The 27926-nt window shown below is 37.8% G+C and overlaps 1 protein-coding gene across 2 annotated transcripts in view; it reads left to right on the top strand.

Annotated features, from left to right (window-relative positions):
- The first annotated feature begins 2484 nt into the window (after window positions 1-2484).
- The window catches only part of LOC123680996 (homeobox protein Hox-D10a-like), a 63389-nt gene continuing 37947 nt past the window's right edge, over window positions 2485-27926 (top strand). The window contains exon 1 of one of the 2 annotated variants that reach the window (XM_045619150.1): window positions 2485-3349. In XM_045619150.1, the coding sequence (XP_045475106.1) occupies window positions 2611-3349 (739 nt within the window). In that variant the 5' untranslated portion in view covers window positions 2485-2610. The remainder of the gene's footprint in view (window positions 3350-27926) is intronic. The other variant, XM_045619149.1, reaches the window with a different exon arrangement.

Genomic DNA, 27926 nt, shown 5'->3' with positions numbered 1-27926 from the left:
CAAGTAGGTAGTTGGTTGAAATGTCAAGCTATTTGGCGTTATGAATTCCTACCTAGACACCACAGAAATATTAAGAAATTGACTTTAACGCGTTAAAACTAGTCATAATTAAATTCTCTAAAATAGTCTCACGTCTCTATATCGAAAACACCTCAACTATATAATTAACCTGATCTAGCTCACACAATAATTTCCCTTTACAAACCACCCTTAATTTTCATCGCATACATCACAACCTTAACTTATGACCAGTTATTTATAACAACCCCGGCTGTCGTAATTACATAATTTTCTCTGTCCATCCTGTAGATCCTAAAAATTCTTCCCCGATGTATCTAGCATCTGCTAAGGGTGAGTTATGCGAACAACCCCCGAAGAGGTAACACCTTTGGGCCAGGCTATGGTGGCAATCAATCTACCTCACCTTATCGTACATGTCTTTCAGAAAACAACGCTTCTGTACCATGTAAAACCCTTGTATAGGGGGTGGGGCGTCCCTCAGGGGTATGATATATAGGAATATAGGTGTCGTAAAATATTAATCTTCTTATGAATATGGTTAATTAAATTACCGCGTTGGGGTGGTTTTTTTTATTTATGTGTGTATAAACATAAATGAGCCATTACCTGATTATATTGGTCAGTATGGTTTCGATATCTTCATTGGAAGGAAGTATATCAAGTGGATTATTTCGTTACAAAATTTTCGATTTAATTAATTTCCTCTGCTTTGATGAAGAAGGCCGAAATAACTGAAAATTGCAAATTTTGAGCCAAATTTTGACAATCAGCCAGTCTGGGGGCTAGTCAGTAATCAGTTATTTGTTTTACTAGGCAGCAAACTAACGGGTGTTTTTCAACTTTAAGTTGGCATTACTGTTCAAGATGGCGACCGATTTAACAGCTGCCAAGTGATTCATTTTCAGTTTGGTTTGGCAATTCAACATGAATAGACTCACGTCTGAACAACGCTTGCAAATAGTGCAATTTTATTTCGAAAATAATGGTTCTGTGCGGAATACGTATCGCGCACTACGTCCATTTTATTTTGTTTAGCGATGAAGTGCACTTCTGGTTGAATGGCTACGTCAACAAACAAAACAGCCGCATTTGGAGTGGAGCTAATCCTCAAGTGTATGTCGAAACACCGTTACATCCAGAAAAACTGACTGTTTGGTGCGCTTTATGGGATGGTGGAATCATTGGTACGTACTTCTTCAAAATCGATGATGGCCAGAACGTTACAGTCAATGGTGATCGTTATAGAGCCATGATTACTAACTTTTTCATTCCTGAATTGAACAACCATCCTGTCCAGGAGCTGTGGTTCCAACAAAACGGCGCAACATGTCACACAGCTCGTGCCACAATCGATTTCTTGAAAGACACGTTTAGTGACCGCCTAATTTCACGTTTCGGACCTGTGAATTGGCCTCCAAGATCTTGTGATTTAACACCGCTAGTCTACTTTCTGTGGGGCTATGTAAAGTCATTGGTCTATGCGGATAAGCCACAAACCCTTGACCATTTGGAAGACAACATTCACCGTGTTATTGCCGATATACGACCACAAATGTTGGAAAAAGTCATCGAAAATTGGACGTCCAGATTGGAATACATCCGAGCCAGCCGTGGCGGTCATATGCCAGAAATCATATTTAAAATGTAATGCCACAAGATTATCTTGCGGATAAATAAAATTCATGTCAATCTAATAAACCATCGTTGTTTTATTGAAATTTAAAGTTCTATAGCTCTAAAAAAAAACACCTTTACATGTAATTAACACATTTGGGTACTTATCTTCAATGCAATGTCAACGGAATGTATTTGCGTGGGTTATCAATAAACTAGGTACATATGAGTAGGAAGTTCTTTTTGTGGTTTTTGGTATACCGTGAAATTTTCCAAGAAAAAATATACAACCTTGATATTTGGGAATTTATAATTATTTATGATGATGAAGTAACTTGGAGGTTAAGTGATGTGACGTCAGAACGAACGAACGAAAGAGCAATAAAACCCTATCCTATCGTATCCCCGAAAATCAAATCGACTTTTCCAACATTTTCCCGTCGACCTAATCACAGCAACGTCCTCACCCAGCCGTGCTAAATCCGGAATCCGAGATGGAACTTCGACCCATAAAATAATCCAGATTTATACGTAGCAATAAAGAAGTCGACGGAATAGGAACACTCGTAAAACGAAATAATTCAAAGTGAGGACATGCTAAATCTATCCCCTAAACAAAATCCCATTTATTCCCTGGAACAAATGATCGCCAAGACCCGAGTGGGTACAAATTAGACAGATGATTGGTGGGCGTGGCCGTACCCAAACCCCGCCCCCTCTCCAATGGCGCTCCGAAGCGGCATCGCCTCAAAGAAACTGCTATTTCCGGCGAAGCTCTGATTGGAGGTTGAGCTTGACAGGTAGGCGTGGTTCGGGTATGTGCGAGCTTGCACCTTTCTGTAGACATTCACTCGCGTCTAGATCCGTCGAAGATAGGGAGGTGCAAGTGTTAAGCTCGCGTATGTGTGCTCCAAGTGCTGCGATCGATTTGTAACTTTGACGGCTGTGAAATGAGACACCTCTAGGACAGTTTTCATGTTGTGGACGTTGTACCGTTACCTCAAGATGCAGGAAATTGAGTGTTCTAACAAAAGCGACAGCGAGATGGCCTACCTGACCAAATACGACAGTCCTATGTCCTCCAGGTCTGCCACCCCTGAAAAACCCGAAGTTCAAGACTGTTCCAAATACGCGTCGGACGATGAGATCAGTGTTGGATGTCCAAGTCCTATAAACAACTCTTCCTCCCACTTCAACGAAACCGACAACGAAGACAGAAGTCCGAAGGACTGCAGGTGTCCAGAACCCGAGTCCGAGGACTACTTCAAACCCTTGAAGAAGCTGAAAATGGCACAGCCAGACCGGCAGATCTCTCCTACCATGGAAGTTGATGAACACTCAAACAGTGGCGTTAAAAGTTTCTCTATAATGGACATTCTGAACCACAAACCGGCCAAAACGGCGCCGACGAGGATAGTGCGCCCCTGGGATATAGATCCCGACCTCGACGCCCAACAGCGTCTAGACGCCTTCCACAGACACTTGACGGTGCAGAAGTTGGCGCTCTTAAGACCGGAATTCGCGAGTTACGCGAGCGAAACCGCGAGCGACAGATCGTCTAGTGTGGCGAGCGATTGTTGTTCGCCTGACATTGTTTCGCCGACGGTGCAGAGGCCTAGGCCGCAAGGGAAGCAACCTGGTGCTACGCCACTGGACGCCTTGTTCCAGATGACGTCCAAGACGTTTGATTCCAGTCAAGGGGAGAGTAGCGCAGGTAGGTTTCGAATTTTTATGTTATTCTGTGTTCTGATGTCGATTAGATGCTGTGAGATTCTATGATCGAGCAGTTGGTTAGTTATCAAACTGAATATGCTTCAGATTCAAACTTCTTGAAGGACGTTTTAGTCTTCAACACCAGAATGTTTACACTGTAGATACGAAGAAACGTTTCCAAAGACTATTTAGCTAGCACAATCATAACTATACAATATAACACTTACCCAATTCTACCGCTGATTTTTGATTGATATGTTGTAAAAAAGAGGTGTATTACCGAACAAGTTTACCAGAAAATGCAACTGGCTTTCCACATTCCACGTTCCAAATTTGAGATATATGTGTGAAAATGATTGTGCTAGCTTCATCAACTGAATACAACAATTTTTCACCTAATTTTCAAGCTCGTTTCGCTAAAATTTAGCGAAAAATTGAAGAGCTAAACGCACTCCATTTATAATTGAGCAAATTACATAAATTACACAAAATTTACACCTAATCTATAAGCACAATCACTTAAATACAATCAATCAAAACTGTATGAGTTATTACGTCGTACTCAAGATGCCTATGTAGTAAGAGTTCGCAAAAAAAATTGCTAGCTATACATAAATAATACCTACTTGATTTGGAAATAATGCTATCAACCTTTTTTCCATATTGAACAATACATATATGGCGAATATTCAAACTTCTTAAAGACAATCTAGTCTTCACCACCAGAAAGTTATTATCATTAGACCTATTAAACTAGCACAATCATTTTAATCACAATCACAACTGCACAATATATAACATCTACCTAGGTAATTCTACCGCTGATTTTTGGTTGATGGGTTATGAAAAAGAGGTGTATTAACGAAATAATTTAACAAAAAATGCAACTGGCTTCCACATGAATAACATAAACCTAAAATTCGAGATATATGTTAAAAAATGTTTGTGCAAGCTTCACAAACTAAATGCGTCTAATTTTTTCCTGATTCTTAAGCTCGTTGGACGAGAATTTATTGAAAAACTGAAGAGCTAAACGCAATTGATTTATAATCAAGCAAACTACATAAATTGCATAAAATTTACACATAATCTATAAGCACAATCACTTCAGCACAATCGATCAAAAGAGCATGAATAATTATGCCGTACTGTAGGTACTTATGTGGTAAAAGTTGCAAGAAAAAATTGCTAGCTACATAAATAACACCTATTTAATTTGCAAATAAAGCTGTCAAGCTTTTTTCACATTGGACGATATAAGTATGACAAAGTTATTAAACATCATGCTTTAGAGGTCATGGTTCTGATCGATTGTGCCTAATGTTGAAGTGATCTTGAGTGGTGTTTGCAATTTTTCGACATGATTAACTGAGAGCTACGCAAGTTTCGCATATAAAGGAATTCATATTATAGAAACAAGGAAATTATATGATGTTATTGTCATTTGTTACCAAATATTCTATGTACCCTCAAAGATTTGCATCCAAGATTTTGAAATCCTCTAATCTCGGACTTTAGTCGGTACAAAACTTGTTATAGCTTTGTAGGCCATGTGAATCGACACACTAATCGTCGAGTTCCTTAAACCTTAATATGCTTAAAAATTTTCTATAGACCACGATCTTTTGTGTGTGTACGTGGTAGGTCTTGGGCTGACTTCATGGTGAATTAAGATTTCTATCCTCAACTGCTGCGTAGAGTCATGTTTGAATGGTACGCTTTGACTTTTCAAAACCTGCTGTCGACAATGGATGATTATTAGGTTGAGAAAATTATTGAGACCAGAAAATTTCACATGGTCTTTTTGATTGAGCGATGACCTACGAGAATAAGGGGTTGAATTCACAAGAGTTAAAAATGTGTGGATACAAAAAGTACCTAATAAGATCACGCAAGTTTTATTGTACTCTGACAATTTTAGGGTGTTTCCAAAACTTTTTTAACTCCCGTGAAAGGTTGTTGAACTAACTCTGCGGCATTCTATTCCAGAACAATGGATTCGAATATTTTGATGAATTTTGAGTTCGCCAAATCATTATTTCATACATTAATGACAGGAATTCTTTTCAAATACAAAAAGCAGAGCAATTTCAATGCAGCTAGATGGATTTTGTGAAATTTATTGTAGTTGGGTACTGTAAAGACTGTATCAATTGAAAAACTAAAGGTATTTTCCAGAATTCAGCCTATTTCATGTGTATTGTAATGTACTGAATATGAAATAATATTTTCAAGTCCGTCGGAGAACTTGTTTCTACATTCATTCAAACTTGAATAGAACAAAAACCAAATGGTTGAGTCTGCAAATTAAACGTGTATACGCAAGAAACAAAAACCCACCAAAAATATAATTTTTTTGGAGGCAAAATGTGAACATTTGAAACAAAAGAGTAACATATAATTGTAGAGTGGAAAATCTCTAGCTTAATCAAAGTTTTGTAATTCAAACCTGTTAGGATTGCATCTAAAATAGCACAAAAAAGTTCATTAAAATCAGTATCTTCAATAATATTCCATTTCTCTTTAGAATCGAAATTTTCCTAGAACATGAACGATTGATGAATTCAGTTGAAGAGCTCATTAAATGTTTCATAGGGTTTTTCTAATGAGAAGTTTCATTTTGAATAGCTTACTATCTAGGCAGATTTCTGGCCTTGTTGATTCTCGAAGAGGTGTTCTCTATTGGACTCCGAGATCTTGAGATTTAACACCTTTAGACATATTTCTTTGGTTTCACGTGAAAGATATGCCAATGCTCCAAAATCGATTCAAGAATATAATCATTCAATGACCAAGAGATTACAAACAACTGAAATAAACGCATGGTAACAAAAAATAACTCACCAATAATTTTGAAACTATACTTACTCTACCTTCGCTCTATGGTTCTGGTCATGTGATCAGCTTGAAATTTTGCATGGGGCTTCAAATTGCTATTTGAAATCAACACCCAAAATCTCAACTCTGTCGGTTTTGTGGTAACGGAAATATTGGGTAATTTTTTTCGATAATCTTCCTGAATTTTCTCTGGTTCTGTGTGAGCAATCAATATGAAATTTTACACGGAGTTAGAAAAGGCCATTCTACATCCATATGCTGAATTTCATTTCAATCGAATCTGCAGTTTTGTAAAAAAATAGAAAAACAAAATCAGTTCGGGGAACGAGCGCTCGAAAAATGGTCACAAAGGTTTCTCTACCTTCGTTATCCCGTAACAACACTTCCTTACCCACTCAGTCCAGACCTGCATCCTCCACCACCCACCTCACCAACTCTCCGGGGTTCCCCAGGGACCGTTCGTGGTCCCCGATTCTTCCCCCGTCATTTCGGCGTCCTTTTGCCCATTCGACGCGGTCATTTACGCCTAGATCGGCGCGGATCGAACGCAGGTAATCAATTAATCGATCCCGGATGGTCCGAAACCATCCTCATTGTGGACGCTTCGCGGACCAGTCACACGCATTTACCCGAGCACTTTATTCGTGTCGGTCTACGCCTCCTCGTATACAATAATTTACTGTGATAAATGAATATTAGTATTATACACCATGTTAGGTACCTGTGCTTCGAGCATCTAGTCTTTGTCCTTTGTGTGGCGATCGCCGACTCCTCTCTCGATTCGATTAAAACTCTATCAGACCTCACACGGAGCCTTGTGGTGCAGGAGATGGTGAAAGGGGGGCCCCCGGAAGGATGTTTTGGTCCGGTCCTGGGTAAGGAGGAATCGTGCTCTGGGTTCTCCTATTGTTAGATTTTATCGAGGTGTTTTTGGTTTTTATTGTTTTTGTTTGTTGTTTATTATTGTTTCTATTTTTTCAAATTTATTCGAACATTTGAAGTATGTACAATTTCTTTGCTTGTTTTGAGATCAATTGAAACAATCGAGAGAAAAACAATGAATACTACAGGCAGAATTCGTGTTCTGTATCGCAGTCTCCTCAAAGTGCCATAAAATTTTTATCTATTATTTTTTTCATCATTTGGTGTTTTTGTCAACATTCTGTATTTAGAAAATGAAATTTATATCGTATAAATAGGGATTCATCAAGACAAGTTGCTTGATATTTAAACCAACTACTCGACTTGAAAATCAAGCTCGTGAAAAATTAAATACTTCAGCTTGACTTGACTTTAGATATTTTTTGCTTGACTTGATATCAAGCTACTTGATATTACTTGAGCTTGATATGCACGCGTCGCACGGCATATATTTCTGCAATCTTTTGCGCGCTTAGACTGAATGAGAGGATTCCTCGAGCGCCGAGAGACTGAATCATTCGCCAGTGTGACTTTATTAGTAGTTTTCTCACATTTCTAAGAAATCTATTGGTAGATTTTGGTAGTTGCAGAAATATCTTTCCAAACTTGGCCAAAATGACCAAGGATTTTTTATCAACGACAGTATCTTCAGCTCCTGTTGAAAGACAATTTACCAGAGCTGCTTTTACAGTTACAAAAACCTGCAATAGGTTAGGCGACAAATCTGTAAGAGGCATCATGTGTTTTAGATCCTGGATGGAAAATTATGCAATCAAACAAAGCCTGGAGATTTTCCAATATTGAGAAAGTTGATTTTTTATTATTTTTCATTTTGTTATGATTTATAGTGATTTAATTTATGCTTCTATTTCAAACAATTTCGAATTTCGGTTCTTTTATATAATAAGTTCGATAAAAAAAGTGTTTTTTGCAAGGTTCTTCCTCATTTCATCATTTTTTTATTGATGTGACACTATACACGATGCTGAAAATCAAGTAGCTTGATATGATTCAAGTACTTGATGAATAAATACTTGACTTGACTCGAGATTGAAAAACTACTACTTGACTTGAGCTTGACTTGAAATCAAGTCAAGCCAAGTAGCTTGAAAATCAATCCAAGCCGAGAATCCCTAATGCCATTCAAAATTTCAGAACAAAGAGTTGTCTGGATCAAGATATTGAACGTTGAGTGACGTTTCTTGACCAGTATATTCTCCAGCTTTTTGCAGACCTCAAAAAATGATCCATGGAAAGAAATTCGAAGTTATTGCAGAGGTTGAACCCTCGAAACCATTCGAACCCTTTCGAAAGCAAAAACTAATCTTTGAATTCCTTTTTACTGTAGAGGCTCTGGATGTATTGAGTAAAATTTTAGTATTTGAAATTTGCTATTGCCAGTTAAGTACGAATGGTTCAAGAAATTATGGTTTTCACTGTAGTTTGTTACGTTTGCAGAATCTACAGGACATAAAACATACCCTCCGTCATTCATCCTTCAGCAAAACTTATCAAATTTTCTTCTATGAAATAATAAAGTCCTAATATGTTATTACACTATTAAACCTTATTGTTGCCATAACGAGACAAGCAAAGAAAACTCACTACTATACGTCTTAACTACCTCTACCATCGCCCAAAAACTTTCCACATTCACCCTCAACCCTTATCCTTTGCCTCAAATTGAATACTCAAACCCTCAACCACCCTCGCCGTATCTTAACGACCCCTTATCGATCCTAAAAAGAAAACCCTGCTTTTTCCACGTTTTATCTGCACGACAGAGGTGTCAGAACACGTCTAAGCACTTTATAATTACCGGGTTGAGGCACACCTGAACCCCGTAACTTTATAATAACGAGCCACGCTGATCATTCTCTCTCTACTAGAAGGAGCCGAACTCGTTTGAATAATACGAAACTTATATTATTATTCCGAGATGGCCTTGTCGCTACCACAGAACGTCTGAGAGGTGTTCGATGACCAGCAAAGGAGCCGCCGACGGTATCTACAGGACGTAGTTTCGGTGGCTGATTTTATGGGAGCGATCTTCGAGACTACCGCTTGTGTTGTTTGTTGTTAAGGTTGAATCTTCGTTGCAATCGCGAGTTTTTGAGCGCTTGTGCATTTGTGCGCCAGTTAGACACTTGGCGAACATATACAGTCGACTCTGGAACTCGAAATATTTTCAATTCCCTTGAAAAAACCTGTCTGAGTCGAAAATATAACCATGCATAACTGAAAATCATTTTACGATTATGTTTTACCATTTTTTCTTCTATAAGTCGAATACCCTCAAAAATTACCTCTGTAACTCGAAGTGAATAGTTAATTCGAAACCCCGCCGCTCAAGTAGGGATTCACGGCTTGGCTTGATTTTCAAGCTACTTGGCTGGAGCTTGACTTGATTTCAAGTCAAGCTCAAGTCAAGTAGTAGTTTTTCAATTTCGAGTCAAGTATTTATTTATCAAATACTTGAATTATATCAAGCTACTTGATTTTTAGCAGTTTTATTGTGTAGTGTCACTTCAATAAAAAAATTATGAAATGAGAAGGAACCTTGCAAAAAACACATTTATTTATTAAACTTATTGCATAAAAGAACCGAAAATATCTTGTTTTTTTTAAATAGAAACATAATTTGAATCACTATAAATCATAACAAAATAAAAAATTAATTTTCTTGATATTGAGAAACCTCCAGGCTTTGTTTTATTTCATAATTTTCCATTCAGGATCTAAGACACATGAGGCATCTTATAGATTTGTCGCCTAACCTAATGCGGGTTTTTGTACCTGTAAGAGCAGCTCTGGAAAATTGTCTTTCAACAGGAGCTGAAGATGCTGGCATTGATAAAAATCCTTGGCCATTTTGGTCAAGTTTGGAAAGTTATATCTGAAACTACTAAAATCTACCAATACAAAACTACTAATAAAGTCACACTGGTGAATGCTTTATTCTCTCGACGCTCGAGGAATCCTCTTATTTAGTGTAAGCGCGCACGAGATTGCAGAAATATATGCCGTGAGACGTGTGCATATCAAGCTCAAGTAATAGCAAGTAGCTTGATATGAAGTCAAGCAATAAATGTCCAAAATCAAGTCAAGCACAAGTAGGTAATTCTTCACGAGCTTGATTTTCCAGTCAAGTTGTTGGTTAAAATGTCAAGCTACTTGGCTTGATGAATCCTCAGTAGGGGCTCTAAATTGTTATTTCATAAGAACACAAAGAATGCCATTTCGATCAGGTGATAGAGAAAGCAGAATTAACATTTTATGTGCTTTTCAAAGGCGCAATTGACGTATGAATGAATGAGCGCTCTAAAGTTCTGAACTTCACATCAATGCTTTTCTCATTATTTGTTAATTCAAGATCCGAACCTACATACACTGCGCATTTCAAGTTTCTAGGTCGTTCCGTTCGAGAGTTATTATGTATTCGGCCGGACGAACCCAAACAATTTGAATTCGAGGACGGATTCGTCATCAGTGACTCGAACCTCATCATCTAAGACACTCAAAAGCAGAAAACATAATTCAAAGGTGACCCGCGATTTTTTCTACAAACAAAATTGAAGGGAATATTCATTAACAAAGCCCCCAGGTGTTCCACACACTGTTCGTAGCAAACGCACCGGTTAAACCATTATTGACTACAAATTATGGAATAGATAGGGATCTACATATACTCAATCAACTCGATCGTCAGTACTGCTGGTAAGTAGAAGATTGATAGTTGAGATTAGACTACATAATGTTGAAACTAGTGTTTTTGTAAATTGCCCGGAGATAAAGTCATAGATCGTTCTCTTATTAAAAAACGTCCACACGAGTATTAACTTATTGCGGCGACGTTGCCGGTACTCTCGTCTGCAATCGGCTCGCGAATTGGAATTTATTATATTGTTGGTCTGTGGCTTTTGCTGCGCATTAAACTTGAAATCTTGCTTAGGATCGCAGTCGTTTCGATAATTGATTTCATTTGAAGCGCAAGAGCAGGTTTATCATTTCTTCCGATTGGTTTCGATCGAATTTTTCGGATATTGAAGGATTTATACAAACTAAAGGTAGATATTTGAGATGTGTGCAAAATTTCCTTTTTTGAGACACCCAACATCAATAGGTTTGTACTTACTGCATTGAAAAAATTTGTTCATTAGATCAATGAATGACAATCATCAACTTGGTTTCATTGATACAATGCACTTTGTCATCAAAATCATGAAAATTCATCAATATGACGATTCTTGATGTTTAATATCGAACAACATTAAGTGCTTCAGACAATTTCAATGAACTGTAGTACATTATTGATTCGATACAAAGTACAACCAGTCAAATAATGAACTAAACATTGTAATATTGAACATTTCATTGGTTTGATGTTGTTCCTTGAAACAATGAAAAAAAATCATTAATATGATGAACTACTTTCGATTGTAACAAATTTGTTCATCGGTTGAAAAATGATAATTGGACTCATTAATACAATGAACTTTTCCATTGAATTAATGAACACTTTTGGTTCAGTGTGAAAACCATGTTTTCAGTTCTGGCAATATACCTAAGTGTGCAGATTATGCTTTTTTTCGATATTCAAAAGTCTTAGAACTAGGTCTAATTAAACTAAAACAAAGTATGTATGTTTATTATTTGAAGATTCTTTATATTGAAACAGGAATCTACGAAGTCATTTTGAAGAAAAGAAATTAATATGCAGGAAAAAACAATATCGAAATCATCCTAAAAAATAGGACAACGAAATGTTGGCTCATTTTTATTTATATTCAATGTATAATATAATGTATATACATATAATCAATAGGTATGACATTAAGAAGACGAAAATGAAAAGATAGTGAGTCACATCTAAATTCAACTGTCCTAACAAAAATACCTTTGAGTAGTCAAAAACAAATATCCTCTCTTGAATGCATAAGATATCACTTAAAGCACAGTTCAAAATTCATTTTTAGAGTTATTTCCAAAACTTGTCCACTATACTTCTATTCAATTAATATTCATCACTTTTAATGCGATTATAAGTGTTTTCTCCAAATAATTTTTTTATCTAGAATATTTTTTTAATTCGAACTGATTGAGGCGTTCCTAACAATAGTTGTGGATTTTTTGACCATATAATTTTCGTTGACAGTGTAGCAGAATAACCTAAAACATATTTAGATAAATCTCGAAAACCCCCAGTTCCACAAAAATAATGAGTACATACCTAAAATCTACGCATAATTTCCTTCTTTGAGACACCCCACTCGACCATCTTCAAACCCACCTAACCCTTCCAAATCCCCTTGTTTCCCTATTCCCAGCGCTACCAACCTAACCTAAACCCTCGACGCCCGAAAATCCGACTACCCAAACCAGTCCCAGCCAAAGCACGCGGATCAAAAATACCTACGTGTGTGTTACTGCATAATATAAAGTTGTCGGTCACTCAATTACCTTCTAAGCGCTCAATATTTGATTCCATCGGCTTCTTTGACCATCTCCACTCTCCAATTAGTGTGAACCGTCGCCGGAGGCCAGAGCGGCACCTTTGATCTCGAAAATACCTGTTATCGTTCAGAATGTGAGAAGAGCAGAGCCGACACTGGGACCTGGGCCCATTCTCTCCGAGACGCTTAGGATGTGAGTGTGCCTCTGCTAGAAGGAGAGGGTAGGGTCACATTCTGACCGTCCCGTAGTTTTTTAACAGCGCTGGCCGGTTAAAATTAATCACATTCTCCGAGCGAATGATACACGATAGATTAAGTCGAGACTAATTTCGAAACGTGTAAAACAATGTCTCTTCCACGTTCCACGGTCGGCTGCCAGCGACGAAAAAGAGAATAGAGCGCGTCTTTAGTTATTACTACCGAGAATTTTTGCGGTTTCGGCTGTTCTGGACGGGACATGGTTGAGATGAAAATTTAATTTTACAGACGGATCTACTCGCCGATCTCTTAGACGCTTTCGGCGGTGCTGATTGGGATACTGGCGTTTTTTTTTAGATTGTCTACGCTCTGCTTGGAGTTGTTTAACTGCTTAAAAAAAATTACCTATTTACGACAAGAATATTGGAATCGAATTATTTTGCATGAACTACATTATTTACTATTCTAGGAAACACTAAATTAAAACTCAGATTTTATTTCCCTCGTCTCAATTACCTCTCAATGTTGAATTACAAATGGTTTCTAACGTGTGTTTTTTTTCGAGGTATATAACTTTAAGATGGCATTACTGTTCATCATGAATAGACTCACGCCTGAACAACGCTTGCAAATAGTGCAATTTTATTTCGAAAATAATGGTTCTGTGCGGAATACGTATCGTGCACTACGTCCATTTTATTTTGTTTAGCGATGAAGCGCACTTCTGGTTGAATGGCTTCGTCAACAAACAAAACTGCCGCATTTGGAGTGAAGCTAATCCTTAAGTGTATGTCGAAACACCGTTGCATCCAGAAAAACTGACTGTTTGGTGCGCTTTATGGGCTGGTGGAATCATTGGTCCGTACTTTTTCAAACACGACGATGGACAGAACGTTACAGTCAATGGTGATTGGTATAGAGCCATGATTACTAACTTTTTCATTCCTGAATTGAACAACCATGATGTCCAGGAGCTGTGGTTTCAACAAGACGGCGCAACATGTCACACAGCTCGTGCCACAATCGATTTATTGAAAGACACGTTTGGTGACCGCCTAATTTCACGTTTTGGACCTGTGAATTGGCCTCCAAGATCTTGTGATTTAACACCGCTAGACTACTTTCTGTGGGGCTATGTTGAGTCATTGGTCTATGCGGATAAGCCACAAACCCTTGACCATTTGGAAGACAACATTCGCCGTGTTATTGCCGATATACGGCCACAAATGTTGAAAAAAGTCATCGAAAATTGGACGTCCAGATTGGACTACATCCGAGCTAGCCGTGGCGGTCATATGCCAGAAATCATATTTAAAATGTAATGCCACAAAATTATCTTGCGGATAAATAAAATTCATGTCAATCGAATAATCCATCGTTGTTTTATTATGCAATTTAAAGTTCTATAGCTCTAAAAAAAACACCCTTTAAAATCCCCAGTTGAAAATCGAATAAAGTGGCGTGAAAACGGAAAATCGTCGAGTGCAATCCCCCGATTTTCCTACTAAGTAGCCCCCCTCTCAAGATCGATTTCGACTTCAACAACAACCTTCAGATTTAATTTCAGCGAACAGCTTTCGTGTCAGCTCGCACGCCCAGCTCAGGAGCTGCCTTTCAACCAATATAATCACACTGTCTAGCGGATGGCATGTCATTTTGACGTTTCCTAAATAATTGAATGTCGTCCCCGGAAAGGAACCTGTAATTTGGATCCAACAGAAGCGTCATTTCCTTCTTCATTTACGTGTAAGAGAGACCGAAGATTAATAGTTTGGAATTTCAAGACACGAGTTTGAACGTCTCTGTTCACGTGTTCTATCGAAAATTAGGGTGGTTTCATCAGAAAAAAATCTACTTATGGAATATCGATCTGATTTAGTCTGTTGGAAAGGTACATTTGTATAACTGAAGGTTCACCAATCCAGATACTCAACCTGCCAGACGCTGCGTTTGTTACGAAAGCCAAACACATTGTTATTATATTATTTGTAACAGGCCAATTGAAACGGTTTACCATTTGTAATACTCATTTTTTTGGCAAATTCGATTTTATTATTCAGCATAGTTGCCTTCGAGGGCGATACAGCGGTTATAGCGATCTTCCAACTCTTCGATAACATTTTGGTGGTACGATTTGTCTTTCGCTTCAAAATAGGCCTCAATTTCGGCGATTACTTCTTCATTGGCGCTGAATTTCTTTCCAGCGAGCATTCTTTTGAGGTCTGAGAACAGGAAGAAGTCGCTGGGGGCCAGATCTGGCGAATACGGTGGATGCAGAAGCAATTCGAAACCCAATTCATGCAATTTTGCCATTGTTTTCATTGATTTGTCTCACGGCGCATTGTCTTGATAAAACAACACATTTTTTTCTTCAAATGGGGCCGTTTATTAACCATTTCATTATATAAACGATCCAATAACGCTATATAATAATCGCTGTTGATGGTCTGGCCCTTTTGGAGGTAATCAATGAATATTATACCTTGCGCATCCCAGAATACCAATGCCATAACCTTGCCAGCTGACTGTTGTATTTTCCTCGCTTTGGATTCGGTTCATCGTGTGCAGTCCACTCAGCTGACTGTCAATTGGACTCCGGAGTGAAATAATGGAGCCATGTTTCATCCATTGTCACATATCGACTCAAAAATTCAGTTTTATTGCACTTAAACAGCTTCAAACACTGCTCAGAATCATTGAATCGTTGTTGCTTTTGATCGATTGTGAGCTCTCGCGGTACCCATTTTGCACACAACTTTCTCATGCACAAATATTTGTGAATGATATGATGTACACGTTCAGATGATATCTTCACAATGTCTGCTATCTCGATCTACTTCACTTTACGGTTATTCAAAATTATTTTGTAAATTTTTCTGATTTTTCCGTCGGTGACAGCCTTTTTGGGCGTCCACTGCGTTAGCCATCTTCGGTGCTCATTTCACCACGTTTAAACTTAGCATACCAATCAATGATGGTTGATTTTCCTGGTGTAGACCTCGGAAACTCTTCATCAAGCCAAGATTTTGCTTCAACTGTATTTTTTCTCTTCAAAAAGCAATATTTCATCAGCACACGAAATTCTTTTTTCCATCTTTTTTCAAATAACAAAAGTATCTATACTCACAACGCAATATCTCACAAACTAATGGTCGGACTGCTGTCAAATTTTGACACGTATCTTTTGAAGGTTGGAACTAACTAAAAAACATATGGATTTAATACTAGCACCGCCATCTGTGCATCATACCGGGGACTTTTCAATTGGCCTAATATTTGTGTGAACCGAAACGATTACCCTTTCGAGGGAATTCTAGATCCTTCTAAGGACGTTGACTTATTCTAAATTACATCCTATAAAACCAAATGACAGAGCCTACATTTTCGTAAGAAATACGACGAAATGGTCGGTTATTTTAAGAACGAAAATGCGAAAATGTACGTGGAAATTCCTAGACGTGGAAATGAAAGAGCCTGGTGGAATAATTGTGCCGGTAAAAGGTGTATAATTTACGGTTTACATGTTGGACAACATACGATGAAAAAGTTGTAATTCCTGTTCGAATGAGCATAAATAAAACAGCTATCTGATTAATTAATTCAAAGTCGTGCCGGGTATGGGCACCTTTATCGATTGCTGTTGTTGTTTTTTTTTCTGTCGTTGGAAAAATCGTTTTATGGTGACATAAATTGTGGACAAATTCTCAGCGTCTTATATTGTTCAGCCGACAAGGGTAAATGTTATGTTCAATTTTTTTTAATGCGTCGTATAATCGATAAGAGTGAAATATTTGTATGTGCTCCGAGTAATGAACATAGATGTCATTTTCAGTAAGCAAATTTTGTCCCCAACATGAACTATCAAATTAGACAAGAAGCGCGCGGAAATGGAAACATATCAGTGATACGATATTTCACTCAATTCTCGAGTTTCTCCACAAAGAACGCACTTCTTATGTCCCATAGTAAACCAACGTTTCATATTAACTCAAAATATATTGAAATAAATACCTAAATATATCAGAAATTCAGAAAACAAACTTCAAGCGCGCCAAACGACGTGAAACAACCGATGACACTAGGAGAGCAAAAGTTGACAAACCTTGGATTTGAGGAGGTAGATACAAAACAAAATTAATAGTCTGCTTATTATAAATTCGACAATTAGGAAAAATATCGGATTCCAAATATTAAAATTTTTCATATTTAATCGGGAATCACTCAAATAAATATATTTCATTCAATATAATATACATTCATAACGATAAAGTAAAATATTGTATTTTAAAATAAATCACAATCCGACAACGTAATCTAACCATGTTGGGAACATGTTAAAATTGCGTATACTATGGGTATGTATCATTTTGACTGTCATAATGATTTTTCGATTACGTAATGATCGATAAGTAACAAAGTTGAGATATAAGTCATAAAGAATAGAAGAAGTACGGAACAAAATTGTATTTATTATATGAGATGTAATCGATTATGGTGTCATTGCTTTCCTATTAACGAATTCATGAATAAAAAGTTCTTCTTAAATATGGATCACAAAAGTTTCGTCTGTTAAACAAGGTGTTGCAATTCGGAATTCCGCTTGAATCAAAAATTAAGAATATTGATGATCCCAGCGTTCTAAATGATGAAGGATCATTATTTTCTCTGGGGACTATCACGATATACTAAATATTTTAGGGTCAGTTTCATAATCGAAGTAAAGCCTCCTTTAGAAATGAAACGTATTCCACAAACCAATGTCAAGATTAAAGGAAGCTTCATCATAAATAAATTAAATAATAGAGTCTATTCCTTATTATTCAAGAACACCTTGTACTCCTTGTAGTGTTCCGCGATCTCTTTCATTAAAAAGACGAGATTTGGGTTTATAACTTGTGAACAGCATATCTCCTGAACCACTGGGTAGATTTGACTAACATTTGAATCGAAATTGTAGTCGAACATAGGATATCAAAAAACATAACCTTACATATCTGAGTGTTCTAATTTGAAGCAACTCACGGTCTTAAACCAACATAAGATCGACATTGATCTAAAAAACGAGGAAGTCGGCGATAAATCAGTAAATTCGACCATCAAAGAAACCGCCCGATCCAAATATAGCCGTTAAGACGTTAAATACAGCACTAGGAAATATTCGCATGATGGATACGCCATCGTGTCTAATTATCCCATTTTAATTCTTGTTGTATACGTTAAAAACACGAGACATGCGTGTAATAAGAATCTCCATTTACTAATTCCATACACACAAATAATGAATATGCATGCCGCGTTATTAAACGAGATTTATTAGCTATATAATCTGCATTTCATAACGATAATGAATTGAAGTACCTCACACTCGCTGTAGTAACTCATCCACGCTTGGTGTTGAGGATGGAACCCATTATGGTTCCCTCACCTTGGAATTTTTCTTCTGGACACTATGGTTGATTCATTCTGGGTTATTTTTGCATTGCCAGTCTTTCTTTTTTTTTTGTTTTTCAGATGTTCAGTACGGTTCAGTTTTGATTTCATTCTTTTATGGTTAAGGACTGTTTCATAATAGAAAGTAAAGTATCCTTTAGAAATGAAATATAATTTCAAGGTTGAAGGAAGATTTGGAGTGTCCTTCCTCAAAAGGAATTGACTCCATTCTTTAATATGAAGCTTCCTTCAATGTTGACATTGGTTTTTGGAACACGTTTCATTTTGAAAAGGAGACTTTACTTTCGATTATGTTATTAAACCGGCCCTTAAACATTAAAGAATAAACTTCGTCATAAAAGAATGAAATAAAAACTTAACCGCAATGCACAATAACTCAGAATGAGTCCACCATAGTGTCCAGAACAAAAGTGCCAAGGTTTTTTCCTTAATAACTTGGAAAACACAAAATATGTATATCGAAATAACCTTTGAAGCATTGTTATAACTTTTCAAACTCTACTAATTTGTGTTGAAAGGAGCAAAAAAAAAATTTGGAATACCTCTAGTCTATTTAATACAAGGAAAAATTCGAGTCATGATGAGACTCGAAATCAGAGGCCTTTGCATGTTTCTTGACCCACTCATTTTCTCTTGGCTACAAATGAAAAACATAGCGGCCACCCATCCAGATACTGACCTCGTCCAACGCTGCTTCTGTATGTGTATAAATTTATCATTTTGTTTCCGCTACGACGAATCCAATAAATCGCAAGAGATTCTTTTCAATAAACTTCACAGACGTCCTACCTGACCTACCCAGCTACCCGTGTTGCCCGAATTCGGCCTGTATCAAAGGAAATAATCCAATTAAAGTCCAGCGCCGAAAAACCTCGTTAGCTCTCTCTCTCATATCGAAAGTTATCATTTTTTCCACGGTTCAGCTGGCCCCGCGACGTAAAACAGAGGCCAAAGTTACGCTCGGTAAAACGGAACCCCAGGTACGCGCGTTTTTTCCTCGCAATCTCATTTCGGATCTTTGCGGCTTCAACTGTCTATGGGAAACGTAGTTGTGTTATGGGATCTAGTAGTCTAGGTGGGAGGGTTTTGGTTAGGATTGTTTTCTGCCGTTTTGTTCCCATCGGCTTGTTCGAATTGGAAATGGTGAAACCGCCGCCGACTAGGATCGTTATAAGTCGAGTAAAATGTGGCTACTTTGGGAAGACAAATGATAAGATTTAATTGAAAAAAAATTGGATATGAAGGGTGACTTTTAAGAGCTATAGAAATTTAAATTGCAATAAAACAACGATGGATTATTCGATTGACATGAATTTTATTTATCTGCAAGATAATCTTGTGGCATTACATTTTAAATATGATTTCTGGCATATGACCGTCACGGCTGGTTCGGATGTAGTCCAATCTGGACGTCCAATTTTCGATGACTTTTTCCAACATTTGTGGCCGTATATCGGCAATAACACGGCGAATGTTGTCTTCCAAATGGTCAAGGGTTTGTGGCTTATCCGCATAGACCAATGACTTTACATAGCCCCACAGAAAGTAGTCTAGCGGTGTTAAATCACAAGATCTTGGAGGCCAATTCGCAGGTCCAAAACGTGAAATTAGGCGGTCACCAAACGTGTCTTTCAATAAATCGATTGTGGCACGAGCTGTGTGACATGTTGCGCCGTCTTGTTGGAACCACAGCTCCTGGACATCATGGTTGTTCAATTCAGGAATGAAAAAGTTTGAATCATAGCTCTATACCGATCACCATTGACTGTAACGTTCTGGCCATCATCGTTTTTGAAGAAGTACGGACCAATGATTCCACCAGCCAATAAAGCGCACCAAACAGTCAGTTTTTCTGGATGTAACGGTGTTTCGACATACACTTGAGGATTTGCTTCACTCCAAATGCGGCAGTTTTGTTTGTTGACGTAGCCATTCAACCAGAAGTGCGCTTCATCGCTAAACAAAATAAAATGGACATAGTGCGCGATACGTATTCCGCACAGAACCATTATTTTCGAAATAAAATTGCACTATTTGCAAGCGTTGTTCATGCGTGAGTCTATTCATGATAAATTGCCAAACCAAACTGAGAATAAATCACTTGACAGCTGTTAAATCGGTCGCCATCGTGAGCAGTAATGCCAATTTAAAGTTATATACCTCGAAAAAAACACTCGTTATATACCGGAAACAGACTGCTACTTCCTTATTTCAAACAGCACACCTACTATGTTATTGCATCATATGATAGCTTTTTTGATGACAATTTCGTCGATATGCCATACCTTGAATAAAAATTCAACGGTTCATAAGTTAATGGGATTCTTATGAAAAAAATGGTGTCGACGAGGATTCACATTTTTTTGAATTTTTGGCAGAAAAAGCTTTTTTCGAAAAATTCTTCTCTCGATTCTGCAAGTACGTAGTATTATAAACCTGTTCGTGGTTTTTTATTAGAAGTTTATGAACTTGGACATTTCAAATTCATCAAAACTCAAGATTTTCAAATTAGAACTTATATTTTTTATTATTTCAGTCGATTCTATGTATAAAAAGAGAGGGGGTTACTCAAGCAAGAGATTGGCAATCTCTGATGGTTCAACAATAAGCTTCGAAACTCAATCATAATAGTTATTTATAATACAAGTGCAGTAGGCATTGATATTCTTCCACGAGTTCAAAATTCAAAAACGAGCCACGAAGTGGCGAGTTTTGGAATGAACGAGTGGTAGAATGAGCCTTCTGTACGAGTATTATACATTATTTTCTCTAATTCATTGCATTTTCATTGAAATTAATGAAATATTTCCATAAATATAATTCAGTGATTTTTGCATTGAAAAATGTTGGTTGGCAGAACTGATTTCTTTAAGGCAAATTGATGAATTGACAGATAAAGCCGTGGCGGAAAGTTCGGAGTACCAACATAGAATAATAAAATATAACCATGAAAACTGTGCGTTTCTGATATATTCTCGCACGATTTTCTTCTACAAGATGTGGAAGAATGAACGGAATAACCACAGAATTAGAGAAATGAATGTTGTACATAACCTTCCCGAATCCCATATTGGCGAATTAGGATCTCGGTTCCAGCGTCTCTCTCTCGGCGGCAGCATCCGGATCTGCTGAAAACGGTAGCCGGCGCGAGATTACAGAGCGTTTGGGACCGCTGTGGCCATCACGTAGCATCATTTTTTGTTGCCGTAGCTCTCGGCTCGGATATCGGTAGCGAACCACGTACGTCCTGCTAGCCGCAATCATCTCTAAATTGTCTGAGAACGCGATTTGGTTATGTGATTACCCTCGGTTCTCTTATTACGAATCGTCGATTCCAATGAGAAGCTGATTATATAACGGCCTTCGGCGGTTATGATCTTGCCAGCAGAAGCCACTTTCTCACACAGAAACGTTTACGGGGACGCGTACCGTCGCTTTTACGGGCCGACGAGGCCGACAAACGAGAAAGAAGAAGAAGAAAAGGAGGATCGTCGAACCACAAAATTAGAATATTCAATTCGGTTGGGTTTGATCGTCGGAAATTGGTTATAAAACGTGAACGATACTTCTAATTGATTCGACAGAAATATACAGCCTATAACACACACTCTGTATAAACTAAAAGTCGTAATTCTCCCTACAATTTTATATTTTCCTGAACTAAATCCAATACCCACAATTTTAAGGAGGAAATCAACCTACTATGTCCTTCAAAACTGTTCTAAACTTATACCAATTCAGTAAAATGTATGATATTAGATTATTATTCTATGTTTCTCAACTAGAATATCACCTTTATTTCACCAGTTGTTAGCAAGTTAGAAAATTGAGGAGCGTAATCAACTAGACTTCTCTGTGTTTTTCGTTTGTTAAATTTAGGCACTCATTCGAATAATAGTTAGGTATTTGTTTTTCTAGGCAGCAAAGTAGTAGACTGCTGTGGCTGATAGATTTCTTTCCATCGAGTATTCTTTTGAGGTCTGAGAGCAGGAAAAAGTCGCTGGGAGCCAGATCTGGCGAATACGGTATAAGCAGAAGCAATTCGAAGCCCAATTCATGCAATTTTGCAATTGTTTTCATTGATTTGTGACACGGCGCATTGTCTTGATGATACAGCTCCTTTTTTTTTCTTCAAATGAGGCCGTTTTTCAACGATTTCATCCTTTAAACGATCCAATAACGATATATAATAATCGCTGTTGATGGTCTGGCACTTTTGGAGGAAATCAATGATTATTATACCTTGCACATCACAGAATACTGATGCCTTAACCTTGCCAGCTGACTGTTGTGTTTTTCCTCGCTTTGGATTCGGTTCATCGTGTGCAGTCCAGTCAGCTGACTGTCGATTGGACTCCGGAGTGAAATAGAGGAGACATGTTTCATCCATTGTCACATATCGACGCAAAAATTCAGGTTTATTGCACTTAAACTGCTTCAAACACTGCTCAGAATCATTAACATGTTCTTGCTTTTGATCGATTGTGGGCTCGCGCGGCACCCATTTAGCACACAGCTTTCTCATGTACAAATATTCGTGAATGATATGATGTACACGTTCAGATGATATCTTCACAATGTCTGCTATCTCGATCAACTTCACTTTACGGTCATTCGAAATTATTTCGTGAACTTTTTTGATTTTTTCGTCGGTAACAGCCTCTTTTGGGCGTCCACTGTGGTCGCCGTCTTCGGTGCTCATTTCACCACGTTTAAACTTACCATACCAATCAATGATGGTTGATTTTCCTGGTGCAGACTCCGGAAACTCTTCAGCAAGCCAAGATTTCGCTTCAACTCTATATTTTTCATTCAAAAAGCAATATTTTATCAGCACACGAAATTCTTTTTTTTCATTTTTTTCAAATAACAAAAGTAGCTACACTCACAACGCTATATATCACAAACTAATGGTCGGACTTCTGTCAAATTTTGACACGTATCGTTTGAAGGTTGGTACTAACTAAAAATCTTATGGATTTAATATTAGCACCGCAGTCTGTGCATTCAATTGGCCTAATATGTGTATATAAATTGTTTTTCATGCGAAGATCTGGACCACCCTGTATATCAATTATTTCAATTTATCTTAGACACCTCATTCGAATTTCCAATCGACCTCTTTTATTTCACGTAAAATTAAGCTTCTGTTCTAACCACACCGCGTAATAATTAACAATTACGTGAAACCGATGTTCCGCAATTAAGACACCAATTAGACAGATCCGAATTGGGTTACAAACCGAATTCCGAGTCGATGAAAACGATATTACAAAAAAAAAAAAAATTAATGGATTTTAATCGGCGCCAATTACATGCTCCCGTGATCAAACAGAAACATGATTTCTCCAAGGAGGCGAACGTTGAATTGTCGGCCAGAAATCATGTTGCAACGTTTAGCAATATCGCGGACGTTCCTTGCTCACACAATCAGCACAAATCACCATTTGCAATTCAAACACGGCAGAGAACAACGCATTCGCTATTAATCTGGAAAGTAATTGACTGATAGATTATTAGCGTGAATTTCCTGTCATACTTAGTGTGTTGTAAGGGAGTGTACTGGCGCTTTTTAACCTTTCAAGAAATTTATGGAGACAAATTATTATTATAGGTTATGTCGCTCGAAGTACCAGTAAATCAACCGTTCAAAAACCGACGTTTTCATCTATTTTTTCGACCCATATTGGTCGTTGTGTCGTTTACGTTTATTCTCATCAATTCTTGGCAATATTTCATGAAATATTAGGCCAATTGAACAGTCCTCGGTCTGATGCACAGAAGGCGATGCTAGTATTAAATCTATTTGATTTTGAGTTAGTATCAACCTTCAAACGATACGTGTCAAAATTTGATAGCAGTCTGACCATTAGTTTGTGAGATGCGTTGTGAGTGTAACTACTTTTGTTATTTGAAAAAAGATGGAAAAAAAAATTTCGTGTGCTGATGAAATAATGCTTTTTAAAGGGAAAAAATACAGTTGAAGCAAAATCTTGGCTTGATGAACAGTTTCCGGGGTCTGCTCCAGGAACATCAACCATCATTGATTGGTACGCTAAGATTAAACTTGGTGGAATGAGCGCCGAAGACGGCGAAACCAGTGGACGCCCAAAAGAGGCTGTCACCGACGAAAAAATCAAAAAAGTTCACAAAATAATTTTGAATTACCGTATAGTGAAGTTGATCGAGATCCCAGACATTATGAAGATATCATGTAAACGTGTACATCATATCATTCACGAATATTTGTACATGAGAAAGCTGTGTGCAAAATAGGTGCTGCTCGAGCTCACAATCGATCAAAAGCAATAACGTGTCAATGATTCTGAACAGTGTTTGAAGCTGTTCAAGTACAATAAACCTGAATTTTTGCGTCGATATGTGACAATGGATGAAACATGGCTCCATCATTTCACTCCGGAGTCCAATCGATAGTCAGCTGAGTTACTGCACACGATGAACCGAATCCAAAACGAGGAAAAACACAACAGTCAGCTGGCAAGGTTTAGGCATCAGTATTCTGGGATGCGCAAGGTATAATTTTCATTGATTACCTCCAAAAGAGCTAGACCATCAACAGCGATCATTATATAGCGTTATTGGATCGTTTAAAGGATGAAATCGTTAAAAAACGGCCCCATTTGAAGAAAAAAAGGTGTTGATTCATCAAGACAATGCGCCGTGTCACAAATCAATGAAAACAATGGCGAAATTGCATGAATTGGGCTTCGAATTGCTTCTGCATCCACCGTATTCGCTAGATCTGGCCCCCAGCTACTTTTTCCTGTTCTCAGACCTCAAAAGAATGCTCGCTGGAAAGAAATTTAGCGCCAATGAAGAAGTAATCGCCGAAACTGAGACCTATTTTGAAGCGAAAGACAAATCGTACTACAAAAATTGTATCGAAAAGTTGGAAGATCGCTATAATCGCTGTATCGCCCTCGAAGGCAACTATATTAAATAATAAAATCGAATTCTGCCAAAAAAATGTAATTTACTATGGTAAACCGGGGACTTTTTAATTGGGCCTGTTATATGCTTTGATTTACCAGCGGCCTTTATTGGCAATGATGAATAAGAGTGCAAGTTGGCAATCTTCTTAATGCAAGAATCAAAATTCACATTTGAACATTAAACACCCGGTATTTCAGAAGCTAGCAATATTTGTGTGTCACATGTTGGGCGGAATCATCATATTTTGGACATATAACTAGCATTTAAATTGTATGGGTAAAAATGGTAGATACAAATTTTCGTTCGAGCTTTCTTGACTGGAGTCCGGTCCTGTGCCCGACGTAGGAGGCTTGCCAGCCAGCTAAAGTAGTAGATTCGTAACCGTAAGGCTAGGAAAATGCCATGATTTGCATGGCATTTGCATGACTTGACTCGTTCAGATGAAGGGTAGGTTAATAGCGTTTATTTACACACACACAAATCGATAATCGGCGAACTTCAAAGGGATAATGTGAGAATTTCAGAGTACGGCACGTTTATCTTGCCCGCATCTACAGTTCACCCTGTATTATAACCTATTTTAAAAGCCGACAACATTCGGTATCTAACAATGATCAGAAGCACCTTTATTTCAATGAATATTTCCCTCCTGTCAAAAATTCTATGTATCTGGAGAACAATTATCGAAAATTACAGCGAATATTTCCCTCCTGTCAAAAATTCTATGTATATGGAGAACAATTATCGAAAATTACAGCGATAATTGCATTGTAGGAAGCGAAACTGCACTGCGATAATTGTTCTGTTCATAGATGCTTAGTTTCTATGCATCTTACACAGTTCGAATCTATGGCAATTCCATTCAAAATCAGTTTGACAAGTAATGTAACAGTTTATTCGGGAAATATTCCACCGAATTACACTCGTGCATCAAAATGACCGGATAATTTCGCATTCCAGCGTGTTTTCATTGAAAAACTGCATTCGGTCATTTTCATTTTTGGAGAAAGAGCCCTCCACCTTCGGTGTCGGGCTCTTTCTCCAAAAATTAAAATGAACTCATGCAGTTTTTATGACAACACGCTGTCATGCAAAATTATCGGTAATTTTGATGCACTTGTGCAATTACTTACGATAATTGCACCGTTGCCAAGCTCTGAACTAGAAACGAAGCTATCTCATAACAGTCAGTAAGGAGGAGGAATCTGTAATTCTATACTATCAATACTGCTTCTTTGATTGTCTCCCTATTTATAGCCCAACTCCCTCATCTTAAAACGGTCGACTTCCAGAGCGAGGATAGAAAGGCAACATGGCGAAATACCTGTTACCTTCAAAGAGACAAATCAACGGTTGACTTGACTCCCAAATGATCTGAACATCCCAAGGGGAATCTACAAAAACATCTCGAACAACAGCTGCAGCATCAAGTCCCCGAGTTCTAGATAACGATTTGACAGAAGCAGAATAGGATATTCATTGTTTCAGATTGATGGAAATTAGTGAAAAATTAAACTGGTTTTGTTAGGAGATGATCGTCGTGACCTTGTGAGAAGATATAACCATCTGGTGCTGTTAACATGTTTGTTTTAAGGATTTTTAGAATGAAATTGATACATTCATTGAAAAAAATATGTGTCACAGACGAACCAAGATAACTTTGAGAATTGAAATGATCAATCCTGAATATCTTTGATTTTGGTATGTCCCTAAAATGTTGTAACTACCTCAACTCACGACTTTATTGGCCAACATAGTCACCTACAAGAATGATACATGTACTAAAGGGTGTTTTTTTTAGACTATAGAACTTCAAGTTGCAATAAAACAACGATGGATTATTATATTGACATGAATTTTATATTCCGCAAGATAATCTTGTGGCATTACATTTCAAATATGATTTCTGGCATATGACCGCCACGGCTGGCTCGGATGTAGTCCAATCTGGACGTCCAATTTTCGATGACTTTTTCCAACATTTGTGGCCGTATATCAGCAATAAGACGGCGAATGTTGTCTTCCAAATGGTCAAGAGTTTGTGGCTTATCCGCATAGACCAATGACTTTACATAGCCCCACAGAAAGTAGTCTAGCAGTGTCGAATCACAAGATCTTGGAGGCCAATTCACAGGTTCAAAACGTGGAATTAGGCGGTCACCAAACTTGTCTTTCAATGAATCGATTGTGGCACGAATTGTGTGACATGTTGCGCCGTCTTGTTGGAACCACAGCCCCTGGACATCATGGTTGTTCAATTCAGGAATGAAAAAGTTAGTTATCATGGCTCTATACCGATTACCACTGACTGTAATGTTCTGGCCATCATCGTTTTTGAAGAAGTACGGACCAATGATTCCACCAACCCATAAAGCGCACCAAACAGTCAATTTTTCTGGATGTAACGGTGTTTCGACATACACTTGAGGATTAGCTTCACTCCAAATGCGGCAGTTTTGTTTGTTGACGTAGCCATTCAACCAGAAGTGCGCTTCATCGCTAAACAAAATAAAATGGACGTAGTGCGCGATACGTATTCCGCACAGAACCATTATTTTCGAAATGAAATTGCACTATTTGCAAGCGTTGTTCAGGCGTGAGTCTATTCATGATGAACAGTAATGCCAACTTAAAGTTATATACCTCGAAAAAAACACCCGTTACATGCGGTACAAAAAGTATTTGTACCGTCAGTGTCCTGTAAGCAGTCCTACCATCACCAGAAGCTCAGCTCGTGGTAGCTTCATGAACTCCTGGTATAGG

Source organism: Harmonia axyridis, chromosome 5 (assembly GCF_914767665.1).
Source record: "Harmonia axyridis chromosome 5, icHarAxyr1.1, whole genome shotgun sequence".
NCBI lineage: Eukaryota > Metazoa > Arthropoda > Insecta > Coleoptera > Coccinellidae > Harmonia > Harmonia axyridis.
Note: the sequence above shows the minus strand (reverse complement) of the source record. Positions and strands in the feature narration are given on the sequence as shown.